Source organism: Accipiter gentilis, chromosome 32 (genome assembly GCF_929443795.1).
Source record: "Accipiter gentilis chromosome 32, bAccGen1.1, whole genome shotgun sequence".
NCBI lineage: Eukaryota > Metazoa > Chordata > Aves > Accipitriformes > Accipitridae > Astur > Astur gentilis.
The window spans coordinates 7474217-7496531 of record NC_064911.1 but is presented as its reverse complement, the minus strand read 5'-3'; the positions used below and the strand labels follow the sequence as shown (position 1 = coordinate 7496531).

General features: G+C 43.5%; 1 protein-coding gene across 1 annotated transcript in view; it reads right to left on the bottom strand.

Moving 5' to 3' along the window:
• The window catches only part of IGSF5 (immunoglobulin superfamily member 5), a 33419-nt gene extending 18622 nt beyond the window's left edge, over nucleotides 1-14797 (bottom strand). Inside the window, exons 1-4 of the mRNA XM_049834948.1 lie at nucleotides 14782-14797; nucleotides 11860-12062; nucleotides 3899-4219; nucleotides 2547-2855 (exon numbers count right to left, since the gene is read on the bottom strand). Coding sequence (XP_049690905.1) covers nucleotides 2547-2855; nucleotides 3899-4219; nucleotides 11860-11917 — 688 coding nt within the window. The 5' untranslated portion in view covers nucleotides 11918-12062; nucleotides 14782-14797. The remainder of the gene's footprint in view (nucleotides 1-2546; nucleotides 2856-3898; nucleotides 4220-11859; nucleotides 12063-14781) is intronic.
• Between the last annotated feature and the right edge of the window lie 7518 nt (nucleotides 14798-22315).

Genomic DNA, 22315 nt, shown 5'->3' with positions numbered 1-22315 from the left:
AAAGTCATATTAAGAATGGTGAAATGACCTTTTTCAACTGCATTACAAAGCAAGTACCTCTGAAAAAGGCTTGCTAATAATGACTCATACTTAAAATAAAAGGCACAGTTACTCACACCTCCTCAGTTGTTAATATGTCGAAGCTTCTATATCAAACCCCTCATCAATCCACTATAAGAATGTCTTTGTATGTTCTGTGTTCACCCATTACAGAAGAATCATTTCACCAAGAGAAGCTGTCAGCATGATTATAGAAGTTCACAATGCTCAGCACATCATAAAAAGAAACATAGATTCAAGGCCCTACTCTGTACGGAAAACAGCTAGGGATGCATAGTCCCACAGCAAAAAAATCCATATAATCTACGAATTTCCTGTACCGCAGGATAAGGCTAATAAAAGGGATGTCACTGTAGGGTGGGCTGTGTCACCATAGGAGACAGTGTGCCTATACCCAGTGTGCTGGTTTTGGCTGGGCTAGACTTAATTTTCTTCACAGCAGCTAGTATGGGGCTGCGTTTTGGATTTGTGCTGAAAACAATGTTGATCATTCAGGGATGTTTTAGTTATTGCTGAGCAGTGCTTACACAGAGTCAAGGCCTTTTCTGCTTCTCACCCCACCCTACCAGCGAGGAGGCTGGGGGTGCCCAAAAAATTGGGAGGGGACCCAGCTGGGACAGCTGACCCCAACTCACCCAAGGGATATTCCAAACCATATGACATCATGCTCAGCATATACAGCTGGGGGAAGAAGAAGGAAGGGGGGGACGTTTGGAGTGATGGCGTTTGTCTTCCCAAATAACCGGTACACATGATAGAGCCCTGCTTTCCTGGGGATGGCTGAACACCTGCCTGCCAATGGGAAGTAGTGAATGAATTCCTTGTTTTGCTTTCCTTGCATGCATGGCTTTTGGTTTACCTATTAACCTGTCTTTATCCCAACCCACAAGTTTTGTCACTTTTTCTCTTCCAATTGTCTCCCCCATCCCATTGCCAGGGGAGTGAGCAAGGAGCTGGGTGGTGCTTAGTTGCCAGATGGGGTTAAACCACGATGCCCAGTAATCTCAGCTCCCTGCCATGCAACTAGTGCTTCAAGTTTAGTTTGCCTTGAGACTCCTCTACCTGACAGTTGAGATATTTAGCTAGTCCCAACAGAGAAATGCTCCTAAAGATGGTTTGGTATTGTCTCCCTCGTCTGAATTAAACACTGCTAACCCACAGGGAGACACTTCTTCTTACTTGCTCTTATTCTGTTATGGTTTGGAAAAGAAAAACATTTTTCATAGCATTCTGTTAGATTGTGAGGCAGATCTGTAGTGATAGTCCCACTTGCTTTGTTCCACACTGGCAGCACGGACCAGATAAAGTCACCCTTTCCTGATGAGCATCCTAGTACTGTAAATGTGTTAAATGACAGAATTTTATTTTCATAGCATGTCAGTGAGGCCAAAGACCAGCAGTATTACAGAAAATGCCGATAACCTTAGCAAAGATATTTAAGGTTATCAAAGGTCTTGCTAACCGTTTTTGGGAGATTTGCCCAACATCCATGCTTGGATTAAAGTGACCTTGAATTTCCTTAAATAAAAGGCAATAAAAAGCAACTAAATGCACTATCCAAAGAACTCCATATATGTTGCTGCGGGACATTTTTTACCTTCCTCTAAGATGTGAAAGGCACCATGCCAGGAAGAGGAAAGCAGGCCCAATGGTCTGTGATCTAAGTAGACTTTGGGATAAGGCCCGTGAATATGTAGCTTCTCTTGATGACCTAATTCTTCTTCTGTAATGGGTGAATATATCACGTACAAAGACTTTCTTATAGCAGATTGGTGATAGGTATACACTATAGAAGTTCCTACATATGAATGCTACCATCTGTAATTAGGTGCCAGCCTCAGTGCAGCCCTGGGAATGTTACCACCATACTACAACAGCTGCATCACATCCCGTCACTGCTCATGTGGAGAACTTTCTATTTGCACCTGAAGTGCTAGTACAGAATCTATTTGGGCTTGTGTGCAGAAACTGGGAGTAAAATCCACGGGGTTTTTTCCAAGTCAGTGGTAAAACTGGTATTGAATATTATGGAGAACAATTTCACCTGAGGGTGTGGCTTTGAGTAAATGAGGTCTAACAAATTATGTTAATACGGCAGGCATGGTCTAATCAAGGTTATATAAGATCTAAATTCAATAGATGTTCACTCGGTCAAGGAGGAAAGGCTGGTTTTCTTAGCAGTGAATCCATAGTAGGAGTTAGTGGCAGATGTACTGCTTTTTTTTGTCTTGCTCAATCCTAAATTTGACTTTGTGGTTCATTTGTGCTACCAGTCCTCTCACAGATGTGAATTTAACCCTACCTATGTATCAGGTTGTAACTACTGGGTCTTAATTTTATTACCTTTGCACGTCTCATAGTATTCCATTTGCAAGTAAAAGACTTTTCAAAATAAAAGCAAAACAAAACAAAAATCACAGTTCTGAGTATAGGCAGTACAGTACAGGTACTACAGAATAGGCAAAGTACAACAAATATTCACTTACCTAGAGTAGAGTTGACAAAAATAACAGTTACAGTTGCATTCTGAGGGTTAGGGAGTGCTCCTATGTCAGCTAAACAAGTCAAAATCTCAGTGTCCGTCGGAGTCAAAGTTAGGATGCTCAGGGCATTGTGGAGGCCATTAGATCCTTGACTGTGCTGGGTAACATACCTTGACTTATCAATGAAAGAGTCATTTGTCATCCAGGTAATGTCTGGAGCTGGAGCCCATCCTAAGGCTTCACAAACAATTTCAATTGTTTTGTTCTCTTTTACTGTTAAGGTGCTATTTTTGATGAATAAAGATCCATTAACTGTAGGAGGGAAAAGATGTTTTGTTCCTTCAGAATATTTGGCTGCATTGCTTTCCTGCTGATAGTTTCAAATCTTATCTGCTACCGAGAAATAGCTACGCCTTGAGATATGAAGTCAAAACCAATCATTATTAACACAGATATACCATATGCATGATATAAACATGCAGATATTGCAACTTCATGGACACATTGTCCATTATGTCTAAAGCACAAGTCTCAGCTTTCGGTAACTTTCCAATAAAAAGCAGGAAATTATACTTTTTAGCCATCCTGATATATTTCCAGCTGAAGGACAACATAATGAATTAACAGTGTTTCTCTCTAAGTTTTAAGTATGCTCAGGTTTTATCAGGAAAGGTTTACGGGTAGATGATGAGATGTTCTCCTTGCATGAAGCACCTCTTTGACAAATGGCTAGTGTCTGGTGGTTAGATCTTGCTTTACTGGCTGCATTCTGTCACTACTGATGCTTCAGAGAGGAGGAAGAGGTCTCATATAGAGGGGCTTGAAATGCAGGAACTTTTTATTCCTTGGAAATGGTAGATTGCAGCAGCAATCATATGAAGAGTATCACCTTGTGTTTCAAGGGATTTACTTCTACATGCCATTAAATCAAACTTAAATAAGTTGGATAAGGACTGATTTCTGAGTCAGAAAGCAGGAGGGAGATCTTTCCTAAAGACAGCAGAAGGTTTGTGTACAAAGATGTGCATAGGGGTAATCCATACTGTTTCTAGCCAAAATATAATTTTAGACTGAATGCTGGTGGGCCTGATATAGCCTTCGGGCACTTTAATGCAATCCAATAAAGAATAAGAGAAGGAAAGGAAAAAACAAGGGCAGTTATAACCTTTGTTAATGGCACTCTGAATGTGACTCTGAAACCTGCTTTGACAGTAAAATTAAGACAAGGAGGACAGGAGGCAAAGGATGGTAAATGAGAGCATGTAGTCCTTCACAGGGATAATTTGAGCAATTCATCAGAGTATTCCTTTAAGTGCAGTGTAATAAAATAGCTTTCTATTGGTGGCTATACGCACCTTGAACAGAAAGAAACGCAAAGCTATTCTCACTATGTTGCTGAATGCTGCATTCAATTTTTCCAGAGTCACTCAGCTGGGTGTTGTGGATGATCAGCTCTGAGGTAAATGAATTGCTACTGGTATAATTCTGAGAGGTGAAGCGGTCTGATGTTTCAACAGCTCCTTGAGAATTGATGACAGTGAGGACAGGGTTTCCATTGGACAGCCAGATGAGAATTACCCATCCTACCGACACAGTGCAATTAAACCGGGCTTCTGAACCAGCAAGGACTGTTGCATTCGCAGGGCCATTTATAATAGAGTAACAAAAGCCAAGACCTGGAAGGAAGAAAAAAAAACAGTCTATAAATACGTATACAACACCACCACCAAAGGCCTTTGACTTAATTTTTACTGCCAGCAATTTAAGGCAAAAAAGCCAGGCACCCTGGTTCAAATAGTATTATTCACTAGGAGCACTGAAATATTAAGCACTTAGTCACGTGTCAGGAAAGGCTGTTGATTCAGCTGAGCTGGCACTTCACCTCTGAGGGTCATCAGAGTACCTGAGACTTTTAGGAAAAGATTCTTATCTCATTTTCTATAATGTCTGTCAGTAAGTTGCTAAAGATATATATGGTGAACTGAAATTTCAACTGAGTAATGTTAATCCCACAGCAGTCAGCAGTGGTAAAATGCTACGTTGTTATAATGGATCCCCAAGCCAATCATTACAAACGTAAGTACATACTTATATAGTTTAAAAGTTCTTAACCAGGTCAGAGATGGAGATGTACAATCTAATCTTTCAGCTCCAGCTTAGATTAAATGGTTTTCTTTAAAGATGCATTTGCTTTTTTTGTCTCTCCTCCTCCCACTCCAAAATCACCTGTCTCTATTCAGTGCTTCACTAAAAAGCTGACTTATCATTTTGCTGAAAGAAAGAAGTTCCACTTTTAAATAGGAAAGTACATGAGTTCTCTAGATTTTAAATAAATAAAGGTGTATGTAACTGGTCCCTTTTCCATACCTCGGATTGCCACTGATTTTTTGCAGCCCCAGCATATATCCTTCTATGCTCCTTCTCCTATTCATCTGCCTCTTCCCTTATTTCTCATGCATGCGTCACAAACATACTTACCCTCCTTCTCAGGCTTTCTGTAAACCAAAGCTGCTGTTATTCACGAGTTTTTCCTCCTTAACAGGTACTATGAATTTTGGCTACTATTTTCCAGAACTGAAAGCTCCCTTCTAAGGAAGCCATTTCGTTTTCCTTTCCTCCTCAACAGATCCAGGGTCTCCCATTGCCCTCAGAGGAATGAAGGTGCAGCTGTTGCCCAGGCAGATGGTGGATCCCCTGCGTGTGGGAAGGCAGAAGCACTTGTTTCTACCACGCAGAAAGTGAAGGAAGAACGAAGGCAGACACCCTCTTTTTCAAAGCAGCAGCTGTGACTTCAGTCCCTGAAATAGCCAGGGGAAATGGTGCCGTTTTGAAGGTGGGCAAATCTTAAAGCATTGCTCAGAGAGAGAACATCATATACCCTAGTCCTCATGAGGGTCAAACTTCACACTGTAAGAACACCCCAGATTATTTGGTTGGTGTCTTAGGGACTTGAGAGAGCAGCTCACCCATGTCCTTCCCATACTGGGGAGCCCAAAATGGTAGGCTTTCATAAGCCAGTCACTTTACTAAGTCACCGCCACCCACAGCCCTGCTGGCTGCAGGTGGAGTGGAGGAGGAGGAGAGGACTGCCACGGCAGGCTCTGCTGCCGCCGAGGTTCATTCATCCCAGGGGCCTGCCCGTGCTCTGCATGCATCCCACTGGGCACAGCTCTTCCTCATCCCCCGCGGCTGCTATCGTCTCTTCACCTGCCTCTAAGCTCAGATCCGTTCCCTTTTGGCCTAGTGCTCACCTGCACTGCACTGTGACAGAGTTGCTCTTTGATGGGGGCGTTGAAAGGTTTCGGTGGCAAGGGACCTCAGGCTACCTTCTAGCCCAAACCTCTGCTCCCAGCAGAGCTAACTTCACAGTTCGGCCATTTGCACAGGGCCTTGTCAAGTCAAATTTTGAGTATCTCCAAGGATGGAGATTTCACAAGGTCCCTGCAGACCAAGCAGTCCTGCCAGTGAGATCTACCTCACCAGTGAGTTCTTCATCACTTACTGGGAAACATTCATGCTGAGGAAGCACCAAGACTGCCAGTGCTACCCCTAACAATTCAGGCTGTAGTCTGCATACTTACAGCAATTAGATACTACAGTCCCTAGCAGTCTAATTAAAACCCCGTGTCTGCAAATTTGGCCTGAGAATAAGTGTTCAATTATTTTCCAGGAGAAAGAAAGCCTGAAATGGCCATTACTCTCTTGCTAAGAGTATTCAGGACAATGAAGTGATTTTTAACGGCTTCATTCAACACAGGTTTAGTACATTTTAGGTAGTTTATTCATTAATGGGATAATTATAAATTCTTGAAAAATTCATTTTTCATTCAATCAACAGCTGGCATGAGTAAGGGAGAATATGCTGTATTGTTTCACACAAAAGAGATGTTTGATAGTTGTACAAATGGAACCAGAGCCCAATCTCAGTTACGCTGTTGTAACCAGAGCCTCGGTGAACGCACCTAGGGCATAGGGTCTGTAATCTCATCGCTCCAATGTCAATATCATTTTCTAATTCCCAGTTCACATTTAATCTTAAGCAGTGTATATCTAAGCAGGTTTGTGCCAAGAATTGTTCTTTAATATAAATAGCTCCTCTCTTTCCTCCCACCAGCCTCATGTATTTACAGACAAGAGCTTTTTCATTCTTTGTTTTGCAGGATTATACAAACCTAGCTCTCCCCGGTTCTTTGTATGATTGACTCTGAGTTCTCTCATGTTTACAAAAACCTTTACAAAAACTTTCCACCCTCCTGGGTTATGTTACCTCTGCCATGCACCTCATTCTCCAAAGTATATCTGTGTGTGAGCAATAAAACATTAAATGAAAAGCAAACTTCACTACCACTGATAGTTAATAAAGCCAGATAAGATACATTAAAACATATTTCTGTTCAACTTAGATGGCTCATTTTTTCCTGTGGCATTTATTCAAAGCTGTCTTCAGACTTGTAAAGGTGAACTGAAATGCTTTAAAATGTGAAACAACTTGAAGACAAACTCAGCAATCAAATCTATGTGCATACCTTAGTAAGTGGCTTTACAGTTAACCCAATAAAATGCCTAAAAGCCATTTCCTCTCTTTTCTATTTGTCACTTTCTGAATGTTAGGGATTGGCCACATGTCTGTGGATGGCATCATTTACAGAGCTATGGGTTTTCTAATGAACGTGGACTGATGAAGTACATTCCAGTGAGTCCATTTGTCATGTAATATGGCCCTCTTCCCTGATATTCAACATCCAGTTGTCATGATTTCTATTCATAACTTATATTGCCAGGGTTGAGACACTGTCCTAAGCTCAAACGTGTCTTTGAATTATCTGTTCTTTCTTGACTCGTATTGTAGCCAGGCTTTACAATACTACTCCCTGTACACCTATGATGTCTATAACATGTTCATGTGCTGAGATTTTGGATTTTTATGCTTTATTTGAAGTCTTTCTGACTGGTTGAAGTGGACATAAACAGCTACCATGATGATAGACACAGCCACGAACAAACTTCTTTAGAGTTAACACCAAAATACATTTAGTTGCTCATGAAACAGGAGCTGCAGTACTTACCCACACTGCTCCTCTTAATGCAAACTGATCTCTGTGCATTTTTAATTTATTTCCATGCCTGTGCAAATGCTTTACTTTTTTAAGGAGTCGTGGTTTGCCATGGCTCTGAATAAATGATGCGACTTTCAGTACACTCCTAGCTGTTAATTAATCATTTGCTATGAGATCATGTCTGAGTTCCATTATAGTCTTCAAATTTATACCTAAATGTGAATAATCAGTGATCGTCAGCTTTAAAAATACATGGCTAATATTGCTTTTGTTTTCTTCAGACACTCAGGACAGTATAAGCAGATAGGAATGAGTTATTCTTTCATTTATCTAAGATAATATAATCATTTTTTATCAGTCCATAGGTATGGTAGGATCTACTTCTTCCACCAATCATATCTGCTGGAGCAATAGATGGTCTTTCACTGACTTCCGTGAGCTATGGAACAGGTCCATAAGCCCTGTATGGGGATACTATGGGTGGCAGAAGGACTGAGGAGTGGGACGTAGCTCAACCTTGCCTCCATTTAGATCTCAGTAAAACCCCACTGAAAAAGGAGCTTCATGAGCCTTCTCCACCTGCTGCCAAAACATTTTTGGTGGTTTTAACTTTGCCTCTTTATCTTTTAGCTTTTTTTTTTTTTTAATCCTGCAATAGCACGTGGAGTCCTGAACCAACAGGGTGTTCCATTGTCCAACTCATGTACAAACACTGATAAAGTAGCTTGTGTAAGGTCAAAGAGGACATTCATGACAGAAATGGGATCTAAACCCAGTTACCAGCGCTTTAAGCCAGTGTTATAAATCCTTTTGCTGGACCTTGCTTCTCGCACTAAGGAGAAAACTTTAGTGCTAGTTTCACTTACATACTGCTTTAAAAATATCTTGCATATGGTTGCTTTTAGACAAATTAAGGCCTCAGGCTAGATTGTCATTGCACTTTACAGGAATTTTGTGTTCAGCTCTTAACAGCTGGTTTAACATCTGCTTCCCCACACACAACCAATAAAAAATCCCACCCAGGCAAATATTATCTTTGCAATAGGGAAATGTTAGGCTGTCTTCATGGTATTGCATTATCCAACTTTTGAAGAACAAAGCTGAGTTAGGACACCTTCTTTGAGGCACATCACTAAATGTTTATAAAGCAGTCACCAATGGTGAAAGTTTGCTTAAACTGCTAAGTATTTATGGTATTTCAGTTGTTCAGTCCTTCCCAACAGCATGCAGAGTATACGCCAACTCCTTCATAAGCTGTTTATTTCCTCCTCTGTCACACAAAGCCACTGTCACATCACTTCAGGTTTTGAAGAAAAAAAAAAAAAGCATCTTATTCCCTGGATGATGCCTGCACTGAGGGAACATCATCTGCCAAAGAACCACCCTTGCCCTTTGTCACCAGTGTTTTTTCTTCCACGCTTGAACTAACTCTAGAGGACCACTTTTACATGCTGAAGGATTCAGCGACAAGGGCATTGAGATGTGGCTACCTTCTTTTCCTTCCCTCATCTCCTCTGCTGACTCTGTCTTTCCTCTTTTATAAGTGACCTATTTGGATGCATTGCAGTGAAGGATGGGCGTGCTGTAATGATTCCTTTTTTTTTCAGCCTCGTTATTGTATTTCAGAATAATCTCCCCCTCTATACCCATATTGCCCTTCCATAAACACAGCCTTTCATGCTTCAGCTTTTACATCTAGTCTCTGTCTTCCTCCCTTCCTTCTCTGCTATTTCTGTTTGAATGTCAACTTTTTTTTCCTTTCAGTCTGTTTTAATTTCTTTTTCTTTTCACTCTTTCTTTAGTCTCTTGCTCACTCCACCTTGTCTTCTGCCTTCCCTGCCTCATCGCTGGCTCACCACTCCAGCAACAGCTCTGCAATAAATTGTTTTGGATTTGGTAAGATTTTTCTTCAGCACATCTCAAGTTTATTTCAAAAGCTAACAACCCTGCATCTGAGCTTTTTGAAAACCAAAATAGATTAGAGCTTGTCAAAGCCTGCAGAGAAGGACTAGCTTGTTTGCTTATGTTAACAAGACTTTTTAAATGCTTATAGGAAGTTTCTGTCAAGTAATACTGGTCTACTCGTACTCAGCAACACATATTTCCACCCACCTGCACACAAACCTCTCCACAGCCCCCAAGTGTGCCTTCTCATCTCTTCTCTCACTCACCGTTTGACAGCTGTCCCTTGCAGCCTCTCCTGGCTCTGCTGCTGGACTACGCCTCTCCTCCTGCGCTGTCTCCTGTCTCCAGTGATGAGGGTCCCCAGGCTGGGACCACCACAGCACCACCACCAATATGCTGGCAGCAGGCTGGGACTGCATGGAGGTCCTGTGGTCTGCAATGCTATCGCTGCCAGAGGGCATGCCGTGCTCACCCAGGGGGATGCTCAAACCAGCTGTGCCATGCAGCCATCTCGGCAGCCTAGCCACACTGCCCAGCCTTGCAACTCCCGACACCCCAAGACCAGCAATATTTCTTTCAAGAGCAACACTTGCCTTTCTGCAATACAATTTTCTCTATGCTTTGGGGTGCGCTCCTGCGGCTGCACCGCACAGTGTGGGCGATGCCTGCTACCCCAGTACAGCTTCCAGGTGGGGCAATAAAACACCCATTGAAGGCATGCTTGAACTAAAAGCACTAGTGAAGGGTAATAGCAATCCTCTAAAACACGTAGTACTCTGCTCTGGATGCTTAGGAAGACAGTGCAAGAAGCAGAACAAATAAAAATTGAGGCTTTCTTGTTATAACATCTGTGTCCATAAATAGGAGACCTAGGGATTTCCTGAGCCAATGATTGCATCTGCACCTATGGATCTACCCTCCACGATATTTGTTTCTAGCTTTTTTCAGCCTATTTATAATTTGGTATTCCCCATATCCAGTGACCATGAGCTTTACTATTCAATTACGTACTGTGAGGAAAAGTACGTTCTTTGGTTTGCCTTAAATCCTCTTTCTGATAGTTCTGCTGGTTGCCACTAGCTCTTTTTGTTATTAGAAATTGTGAATAACCATTTCACTATTCACCTCCATATAATTAATTGTTTTAATAAATGTTTGCTATTTCTTCATTTTCACAAGCAGTAAAATATCCCAATCTAATGAAGACCTCCTCATACCTTTGATCACTTCTGTCACACTTTACACCTTTCTCAGATATACGATGTCATTTTTGAAATGGAAAGGCTAACAAAACATCCATTATTTAAGATATAAGCTGTCTGCGGACTTATATAATGCCAGGTTTCATTTTATTTCCCTCGCTGAAGACACTAAGCAGTGAAACTTTCTCTCTTTTTCAGCAATTTACTCTTTTTCCAAGTTATCTACTCTCTTACTCCACTAGACATCTTCAGTTAAGTGATTCTTTGCATCAAAAGTTTTCTGCTCCTTTATTACTTACTCACTTGGCATCATGACATTTTCTGGCAAATCTTCCTAGTCTCTTTTTGGATTTGGCTGCCCTAAGTAATTCTGCACCACCTGCAAAGTCTGCCACCTCACAGTGCTTCCTGAATACCACATATCCCTGTGCAACTCCACCGGGAACACCACTCTGCTCAGAAAACTCAACATTTATTCCTGCATTGTGTTTCCTTTCACCTGTTATTAAGCCATGACAATACCTTCCCTCTCATCCTGCTGCAGCTCCCTCCTTTCAGAGCCTGTTAAAACCCCAGCTAGACTATAATGAAAAAAAAAACCAGCCTTGTCTCCATTAACCAACTAGTCACTTTATATTCACATTTTCTTTAAAGCTCTGCCACCAAGATATCTTTTATCTGAATTCACTTTGAAACTCAGGCATGTGAAATATAAATTGGAGGCAAACTAGCAAAATGATAATTTGCACATATTTCTGGGAGCAAAATCAGCTGCTGATATTGAGCTCTCTACAGATGTCCCCTCAAAAGCAGTCCCAAACAGACAGGAGGAGGATGAATGAGAGGAGAGGGAGAAATAAGTGGGACATCCCTGCTCACTGGAAGTGAGAGAGGGCAGCCTCCCCATCTCCCCCCAACCCCATCCATGCTCACTTCTGCATACTGAAGCCCACTCTAAGCCATCAGACCATTCAGGCTTGAAATGCAAACTTAACCACTTCAAACAGTTTAAATAATCCCCCTCCGCGACCAACTGTTCGATCTGATATCACCAGTAACTGTCATTTACACAGCTTTAAAATTAGTTCACACTTTAAAATTAGTTCATTTTGTCCACACTGGCTCATTTCACGGGTTATGAATGTGTCCTACCTGGTAGGGAGAGAGTTAAGATGAGAGGAATTAAAATGAGCTTCTGGAACCTCTCCATTGGAGCATTCTCCCCGGGTCCCTAAGGCAGAAAGCCACCAGCGGTCACTGCATACTTGAGCAGAAGCTGAAGGACAGAACTTATCGAGAAACTCGGTAGTGAGCTGCTGCTTTGCGTCTTGTGATAAAATGTGACTTTTTGTGACCTGTATTACCAACAAGGAGAGAAGATTAAATGAGAGAGGGTTTGGAAGGAAAGGAGTACCTTTTTTCAAAACAACTGTTTCAAAAGAAGTAGAGGAGCTTTCTTCGGCAGAGAAACCTCCCCCTACGGACCTTGCATCTCTTGCTCCCTTAGTCCCTCCTGGCTATTACAACACTACTGCTTCAGGATTGACTGTGTCAGGGGAGCTCCATCTGCATCATTAAAGTTAATTGTGAGCAGCTGGGAAAAATAATTCTCTAAGCTTCTTGCAATTGCATGTGTATTTTGGGAGCGCTGTCCATGCCGCCGGCAGCGTCCTGGCAGACTAATGAACCCTGTGCTCCATCACTTACTGTCATGCAGGGCAACTGTGCAGGGCGCCAGCTGCTTCCCTGGGGTTGGAGGGGCACAGACCTCCATTCGGAGGGTTTGTTCCCCCCACAACCCCCTTGGGAAACTGATGCCTCCTGCACCAGGCAGCCTTCGGGAGAGGAAGTGGGAATATATCCCAATGTGCCGCTACATCCAAAAAGTTTGGTTTCATGTTTTTCTGTGTGCTTTACTCCAAAACTAGGATTCCTATTCATACATTTCCAGTGAAAGCCTGGTACCATCATTTCTGTGGCAGTCCCGTCAGGCCCTTGCCACGCAGGGGCCACCCCAGCCAGGAGCAACAGCTCCTGCCACCCTGGGCTCTCCATTGCACCTGCCTTGGGGCAAGGATGAGAAACACCAAGTCTCTTCCCAGCTCCCCAGACTGAGCGTTCAGAAAGGCTGCTAGTGTAAAGTGGGTCCCCAGAATTATTTCTCTGAACTTAAGAGTGTCTCTTACACCTTGAAATAAAACACCACCAGCTCTCCACCATGGTCAGAGCTAAAATACAGAGCTTGGGTGGGAGCCATCACCTTCTGCATTTTCTGCTTTTCCAGTGTTTGTGATTCACTTGTGTGATATTATTCTCCTCCCCCTCAAAATATGTGGGAGAGAGCTTGACTGTGCTGCTTGGTTTACTAACTTATCAGCTGGGAAATTGAAGCTTGCCTTAATGAAAGGGACACGGGCCAGAGGATGTGGTTCTGTGGCCAGCCCAAATTTGTTGTCAGGAAAGTGGTTTTGTTTTCAGGGGTGTTCATTGTGGCAGCTCTGTGCAATGCATAAATATTAGTATCACCACAGAGACACCTTGAGTTTCCTGTAACAACCATACTTTTTTAACCACACTTTTGCTAAAACCAAAACCACTCCAAGGCACAAAACATAAAAGCCCTGGCCCAGCTGTTCATTTTGCAGTTTTGTGCGAAGACCCTGCATTAATTCCCAGCAAGGCTTTTGTGAAAACAGCAGTGGCGGGATGGCACAGGAGTGGGTGGCAGGGCCTCTCATGGAGTGCCCGTGTAGCAGGAATGTCCCATGTCCAGACCTTCCCTGATCGCCGCACCACTGCAACCAACAAAAAACATTTTTGCTGTCTTTCCAAACATGGTCACCTGCAGCATCAAGCTATACCAGAGCTCTGTTCACTGCTCGGCACATTAAGCAGGGGGTCTCACTGAGTTTACTGCACCAGTTGTGACCTAACCAGCTGAGTGGGCAGTTTGCTCCGCATTTTCCCATTTTGCACGTTTTCAGTTTACCTTGCAAACTTAAGGGACAGCCCTGTCAACTAATCATCATTTTAGCCAAACCTGTGGGCTGATTTCTTCACCTGCGTGTTGGGAGGAGGACTAGTTTGTAGGCTGGTTTGGGTTTGCCCAGTGCATTTTCAAAGGTTTTGCTCTTTTCTCACTTCCATGTTTCATATGTGGAGGAGTCCCCAGCGGGAAGCTGCGACAGGAGGGTCACCATGGATGGCTTGGAGGGATTTCTCTTTGCTCTGTCACTCAGCATGTACACAAACCCATCAGTATTTTTTAAGAGTTAGTATTATCTGTCATATGAAGTGAAATGGCCCAAGTAAAGCACCACGAAACAAATCCAAAAGTCGGTGCTGTGTCTTTTTTCAGGAAGCTATGATCCCACGCAGGATCTATAGGTCTGGAGAGCACCCTGCCAGCCTGGGCAGCAGCCTTCATACCTCCACTTACAAATCCGTCTGCGCCAACACAAGCTGAGCTGAGCAAAGTTTCATGGAGAAGAATAAACTTGCTAGAATCTTATGCCTAAATTCAGGCCAAAATCAGTAAACAACTTGGGGTGAAGTAAAGTGAGAAGGGAAATGAAGGGATCTATAAAGTTTTGTTTTGCTTTGTTTCAAATCGGACTTTCAAAGGGGAAAGGAAAGCAAATATTACCCGATCCCCAGATGAAACAGGATATTTGGGCTGACGATTAATTAAATACCTGGGGTTTGGCCTAAACTGCTTTTTACCTTCTCCGCAGGTGACCAGGGTGACTCGCATTGTCAGCGCTGCTGTGCATGGCTCTGAGCCTATTCCCTCCCATATCCACGCCGGAGGCAAGGGGATTATATCCATAATATCACCGTAAAGGAGTGGCAGCCGGATCCGGCCTGGCACAGAGCGAGCCTCGGATGCTTTGTGCACCCTGTGATGCGTGGCACACCCGCCCTGAAGACCGGGGAGCACAGCACAAGATGGGTGTTGCCGAACGCCCCTCCTCACCCCACTGCCACAGGCCCAGGGCTGGCTTCCCTGCTGTGGCAGGAGCAGGGGAGAAGGTTAAATTATCTTTCAGTGAATAATGGCTCCGGAGGGGTTACCTGGATTGCTTCCCCGGGCGCCGAGAGGGTGTCTCTGACCGCTTTCCCTTTGACGACGAGCCGCGCTCGCACCCTGCACCTGGGGAACGCAGGATGAGGCCAGCGGCGTTCCAAGCGAGGGGCCCCGGGCCAGCCCTCACCTCCTCGCCCGGGGGGAAACCTCCCTTAGGCGGCAGGGCGGCCGCCCGAGGCGCCGCGGGGAAGGAGCACCGACCTCTGCCGCCTCTCAGCTGCCGGGCCCCAGGGCAGGCGCCCTCCCTGACACTGTCCCTGCGATACGGTGAGGTAAGGATTGCCTCTCCCCTTCCCCCCCGCCCAAATACGTGTATCGCTGTGTTAATATTTAACCGGTCCTGCAGGAGGAAGTAAGGCACAGCCGATGGCGCGCACACACACACACACACACACAGGAGCAAACTTTAGGCCGTCCCAACCCGCCAAGCTGGATGGGCGCTGCCGCCTGACATCTCGGCGGAGGACGGCCACGCCGCCTTGCTGGGACGGTACACGGGGCACAGTGGGAAGCGTGGGGTTTATTTTCCCCGGTTTATAACTGCGCAGGTGAGTGTGCTGGTGCCCTGCATTGAGGCTGGAGCTCGTCCCGCCATTACAGAGCTGCTGGTGACATGGCAGAGAGCAGAAGCGCCCGCCTGTGGGCTCTGCACCTGCTGTGCCCTCACCAGCGGGTGCTGTCACCCACAGCCGGGAGTGTCGGGGTCCGTCGGCAGCCCCTGACAGGGTGAGGGGGTGAGCCAGAGCCAGGCTACATCCAGGAGGTTCAGTCAGGAACTGAAGGAGATGGGGCCGGGGCCAGGGCCAGGGCTGGAGACAAGGCCACAACATGGCGCCAAAGGGCCCACCCGGGGAACGGGGCCAGACGTAGGCATGGTGCAGGCTGCAGTGTTCACTGGGGCAGGGAGTGATGGCCCTGGGGGGCTGACGTGCTGCCCTGGGCCATGGGCAGGGTCGGAGAGCCCCGGGGGGACTGCCAAGGGAGGGTCAGGCCGGCTGGTGCCCTCGGGGCCCCAGCAAAATGGGCTCTTGCTGTGAAGTGCAAAGTTACAAGCAGCTGGTGAGAAAACTGAGTTGGGTTTCCATTTTTCAATGGAAAATACAGGCTCCAAGAGATTTTTTTTTTTTCCTTTTTTATTTTCATGTCCCTTTCAGTTTTTATTTTGGGGAATTTTTTGTGCTATGTCAAAAAAAACGTTCGTTAAAACATTTCATTTAATTCTGAAATATTTTGTGTTTGTTTGCTCAGTTAAATCACACCTTTTCCTGCTTCTTTGACAGTTGCGTGTGTTCACCAAAGCTGCCATGCTGCCTCATGAGAGATGCTCTTTCGATGGCTGCAGCCTTCGTTTTCCTCTTAGAGCTGAACAGCATCCTTTGCATCACACCATCATTGGTCAGTGACTTGAACTGATGTGACACATCAGGAGATTTTTATGATGAGTCCATCTCCTGGGAAGCTTAAATCATAAAGAAGGGACATACAACTTTCCTGAACTGTATTTCCTACTAAGCATGGTAACAGTTCTAGCAAGTAGAAATTAATGCCACACTGACTCAAAATGAAAAGGTTCAGTTCAGCAAAGGGAAGAGAAACAGTTGGTTTTGAGAATTTGGATCAATTTCCAAAATTAAATTTCAAAAACTGTGCTTTATTAGGAAAAATATCACCCTTACTTGTTAAAAAAAAAAAAAAAAAAAAAAAAGCTATGGAACCTGCAGGAAGTTTTTTGACTAGTTATAATTTTTTCTTTTTGCTTCCTTGCTTTTCCAAACACCTCTTTTTTTTTAAGTCTAAAATCTCACTCTTGTTCAACCAACAGCCCTAATTTTGTAACAGTATTCTTGAAATACCTACTATGTGTAGTTTGATTTCCATCCAAATAAAGCTAGGGGAAGAAAAGGGAAAACATCTAATGAGCAGATTCCATCTCTAGTTGCCTAAGTAGGAAAAGTGCAGAAAGTTAAAATGGATTGACTGGATTTCCACCTTGATTTAATAAAGATAACGCTTTGTAAAAGTGCTTTGGAAAGGATAATAGCTGGTTTTAAAACTCTTAAAAAAACTATCATTTGGCACTACTGAGAAGAGATTGGCTCTGTCATCTTTGTAATTGCTCTTCAGGTAGATTTAAGCTGGTATTAGATCACCCCTTAACCTCTTCTCTGCCTGACTAAAGCCTTGCTCCCTCAGCATCTCCTCACCAGTGCTGTGCTCTTAGACCCTTGTCCACTTCATGTCTTGCCACTAGACCCTCTTTAGCTTCTTTACATGCTACTTGAACTGAGGGGCACAAAACTGCACAGAGATTTCCAGATGTGTGTAGTAGAGGAGAATAATAGTTTCTCTGAATTTGCTGGCAACGCTTCTCTGAATGTGGCCTAGTACATGGTTTGCCATATTTATGGTGAGAGGGCATTGTTGGTTTGTGTTTACCCTGGTGTTCATTTCACCCAGCTCTCTTCATCAAATTTTCTATCCACTGTCACTTAGGTGGTACCACTGCAGGCTATACCTCAAGGCTGTTGCACCTGATGTGCAGAACTTTGTGCTTCTCCACGCTGGATTTCATGATGTTTCTGTTGGCCCAGTCCTCAAGCTTATCAAGGTCCATTTGGATGTCATGTTGCTGCACCTGTGCCACAGCTGTCATTATAACACTAGTAAATCACAGGCTGATCAGCTCTCTCTTTACCACACTGAGGTCTGTCATGGTCTGGAGATTAGCCATGTCCTTAAATGTGTACTCACATAAAGATGCATACACCACTCTGCTGGCCCCCATTGCAGGCATTTCTTTCCCATCTCCTCAATGTAGAGAGGACTGGTTGGGAGCTGGGTGCATTGTAGCCTAGAGCATCCACTGTGTTTATGTCCTGCTCTGGATCTGACCCCAGTAGCAGTCATCAGGAGAGCACCTGTCACCTCCTCCCACATACTTGCTGGCTTGGCCTCATCAGGCTGAAATCCTTCTGGGTGAATCTGGTGCACAGTGACTGGATTCAAATGTCCTTTGTTTTCCCTGAGGCTGCTTAGGCAACAAACACATGTATTAATATTTTATTAAGTATTTCTCACTGCCCTTGTTAGTTCCTTCCGTACTTTGACTTTCCTAATGAACTGTGATATCGTGATGAATACAACCATTGGCACTGGTTAGGATGTGCGTGGGATAAGACATTACACAGCATGGTAAAGTGTCCGAATCCGCAACTGCTGAGAACATCGTGCACATACAAGACTATCCATGCTCATGAGTGAAAGACCAGGTCCTAAGTTTGCCAGTCTGATGCAAATGGAAAATCATTTTGTGAATCATCAGCCTGCATACCAGGCAGATTCCTAACTCCCACTCCAGTTTCTCTAGACACTTCTTTCCAATTCTTCCTTTTTCTTCTGCCTGTGAGTAGGAGGATTTTTGCCTGGGTTTTTTTCCCCCAACCCTTCCAAACTCTTTTTTGTGCACCATACTATTTCTTCTGTATGGTGTGTGGACTGTGTAAACTGCTGGAGCAACCCTCAACATTTTTTGTTCCAGGGTGTGTTAGTCTGAAACATGTGTCTATACAGCTTGCTGTGCAAACCCACGCAAGAAGCTCTAAGTGAAATGGACTTTCTGAGAGTCACTTCGAGAAGCCTTCTGTCATTGTCATTGGGGCCATAAGTGTAATTTTTTTTCTCACAGGAAAACTGGACAAATTGTCATGATGGAAAATGAAGAGCATTTCAACACCTTCATTTGTAAATTACTTCTAATGAGCAAGAACACAGCAGGGGAAATCACCAGTCCCTACACTTCCATGCTGCATCTTAGCTTATTTAGCTGAGTCAAAGAAAATATAATCAGAGGATGTGAGCATTAAAATAACATGGAAGAGGCACTTACAAATACAACATTAAAGCTGATTTGAGGTTATTGCTAGAAACAGGAATAAAATTCTTCATTTTCCCATTGAAACTGGCTTGAAAAGGGTTTTGAACATTACAAAGGCTTTGAGAAATGGCTCCCTCTTAAAAAATAAATGTTATTTTCTCTAGTGAAGAACAGGAGAATTGAAACATCTAGAAAAGACTAAGGTAGGAGACAAGCTGCCCTAGTGACTGAATTAGCTGTGTCTATCTTGAGGCCTACAGGACACTTCTCTCTAGTAGCAAATCAGGCCAAAGAGATGCTAAGCCATAACTTCTCCAACTCTGCCTCCTTTTTTTTCCTCTTTCTGTGCTCTTACACCTTTCCTCTACTGTTTGCCAAAATATTTGGTGCTCTGAAAAGCATGTTTCTCATTCAAAACAGATTTTATTAGTGCTAGCCATAGAAGTCAAGTAAGATACACAGATCCCTCTCTCACAAGCTTTAGTTTTAAAATCTTTTCATTAACCTGTTAATATATTGAAGACTCATCACAGTTTTAAGCTTTGATTCACATTTCTCCTTAATCAGGACCCAAATGCACTAGAGGAAAAGCTCTAGAAATAACAAGATTGTGCCATTTCCTCTTTCTATTACCTATGTGACTGTTGAGATGCATTTTCCCCCATCTTATTTCCACTTTGTAGGGTATGAGAACTCCAGAGACCCATTTCTGCTTTCAACATCAAGCACAGTGAAGACTCAGTGCAAGCTGGGATCTTTGCTGTCTACTACATATATATTTAGGTGAAAAATTAGGATACCCCACATGTCCCTCTGTTGCACAAACTATAGTGTAATGTTTGTCTCCATATTTTAAAAGAAACCTCAGTTTGTAAAAAATTTTTTGCTGAGTGAACAAAAAAGAATTACTTGGCAGATACATTAATTATGTGAAAGATACGGATGGTATCCTGTGACATCCCCATTGAATAGCTGACAAAGTGGGGCTCTGGGGGCACTTCCAGAGGAGCTGCAATCCTTATGAATACAAGTGACCATACACAGCATTCAGGACCTCCTCCTCAGTTACTGCTAGCCAGCTAAGGCACAGGCATCTATCCTAAACTATTTATCAAGCATTTTTTCTGTAGTCATTAAAGATATAAAAGCACTACCAGATGATGCATCACCTATCCTTATACAAGGGTCTAAGGCAGACGAGATATGTCACCCTTTGGTTAGGCCTGCCTCATTATTTTGACTACAGAGTAGTCTGAAAGACTGGGTTGGACTGGACATGCTGGTTTAGGCTGCAAAAGTTAGCTGAGACCAGTCCCACCAACAGATATTTCATGGTGACCTGAGGAATCCTGTTTTATCTCCTTCCTAGGAATGTAGGTCATCTTTGCCTTGACCTAAAGATTCATGAAGTGATGCTATAGTGAATTGAGGCCTGGGTAAATCCTCAAAAACCTCATAACACCAATATAGCTCATCTGATTTTTTTTTGTTCAGATTTTTTTCTTCAGTGTCCTCTTGCTGGTTATTATAAAGCTGTAACCCAGTGAAGAATTGCTGTGGGCCCTTAACGAGGAAAGCTTTGGATATAATCTTCCAGACTTTCATACACAGGAGGCCACAGGATTAAACACTTTATTTGTGTGAATATCCTTGCAGCTTTTATTTGGCATTAACAAATCTGCACAACTAGAATGTAGTTCTCCAGTACTTTCCTGCTAGCACTCCTGAACTGCATTCCATGTTTCCCCTTTGGCAGGTGCATCCTTCCTCTCCAGCACTGAAATCAGTGATGAGTTGTAGCTGGTAAAATAAAAATGTCATAATTCAGGGAATGCAGATGAAGGCATTCATCATGGAGTCCAGGCAACAACAACAAGTAAGAAAGTTTATCACAGAATGAAAGGAGATGTAGCTTTGGTGCTGTTAGAAGTGTACTTCTAAGAAGGAAATTTTTAGTGCTCTCTCATATATCAGTTCCCTTGGCAACATTTTCTTTAGCTTTAGAAATGTTTTGTCACTGGTCCAAACAGTTGGCTTAATTGCTCTGGTTATCGTTCAGTTTATTCTAAGGAACTTTTCAATGTACAATAGTGTGCCAAGAAAATGCAAACATCATTCTCTACGCTCATTATAGTCACTATTACATTTTTCATTGTTGCTTAGGGTCATGATTTTAGACTCCCTCCTGAGCTTTATATGTACAGCCGGATTCTTCAAGGAGTTCAGACAAAGTGCAAATCTATCTAGAGTTCCTTTAAAACTGGTGCGCTCAACACCTATTTGTCAGTGCACGCTAAGTCCAGCTCTGGACATGTCAGATGAACAGTGCACAGGCCTTTTCAGTGATATGCACACACAAGCACTATGCCCAGGGCTCCAAATCCCACAGGACTTCCCTGACAATATCAGGAAAACTACCATGGGACTATGAAACTATACCCCTTTTCTTTCTTTCCTGATGATTTTGCAAGGCTGCCAGTTATGAGAAATGTTAATACCTCTGAAAATAGAATATTAATGAGTATTCCCTAAGTGACCTGCAGGCGTGATCCAAACTGACACTGCAATGATGAGAGTGCAGATTATCACCATAAAAGTAGGCATTATATTGGAAGAGCTGTGTCTTTTTTGCATTTTCATGAAATACATCCTTATGACTGACATGTTACTGCTCCCTTTGGGCATTCATTTAAGATCACCAAGTAGAAATGGCAGGATTTTTTTCTTAGAAATAAATGTCTCCTGTGCACTGTACCTGTGATGCCGAGTCTGTGACTGAAAGCTGCCCTTTTGCAGTAAGAGAACATAAGTCCCTGGCAGAGAAGGTTTCAGATACTCAATTTCTCTTTATGTGGTGGAGTAATGGAAGTGCTTGTGATCACCACTGTATTTTGGCTTTCTCTTATAGAGGAGCAGTCAACTTTACTTTGATATTCGGCTATTTCCTTTGCAACATTTGTATATAAAATAAGATTCCCTAAAAGCTTAGGGAACTGGTAGTGTTCCGAGTACTGAAAGAGATCAAGAATGTAGTAAAGACTGACCTGTTAATAGGGTAAAGTTTCTAGTCCCCTTTCCTCCCCTATCCCATGCAGCACCTTTTTCAGCAAAGTTGGAGAAGGCAGTACCTCTCAGTTACAGTGTCCTCCGGCAGCAAACCTCCTGCCACTTGAGTTATACCTGCAAGGCATGCAGGGTTTGGCCTCAGCATAAGGGGATGGGATCCCCAAAATGGACTGGGGAGGTGAGTGAGTACAGAGGTGCATTGCACACCCTTGCCCTCAGCAGCAAGCTCTCCCCGCCAGCAACAAGTGCTGCTATTCTGCTGCCTCCTCATCGCCAGCAGGAGCAAGCTGCGTTACTCACACTGCAGCTCACTCCCACTACTGCCTCACAGCTCAGCTCCCTCTTCTTTTTCGTTCCCTCATTGAACCTTTACTAGCAGAAGCACATGTAAAAGCTGCAGGTTCCTTCATGTACTGGAGTCAAACATTTACTTACAACTGCTGTTCCAGCAATAACAATTAAATTAAACATGAAGGGAAAAGAGCTGCCTGGAAGATCTACAAGCTGGAGGTGTAAATCACACCACATAACTAATTTATGACATTCTGTGCCTACAGCTGTATGCTGACGGTTTGTAAGTG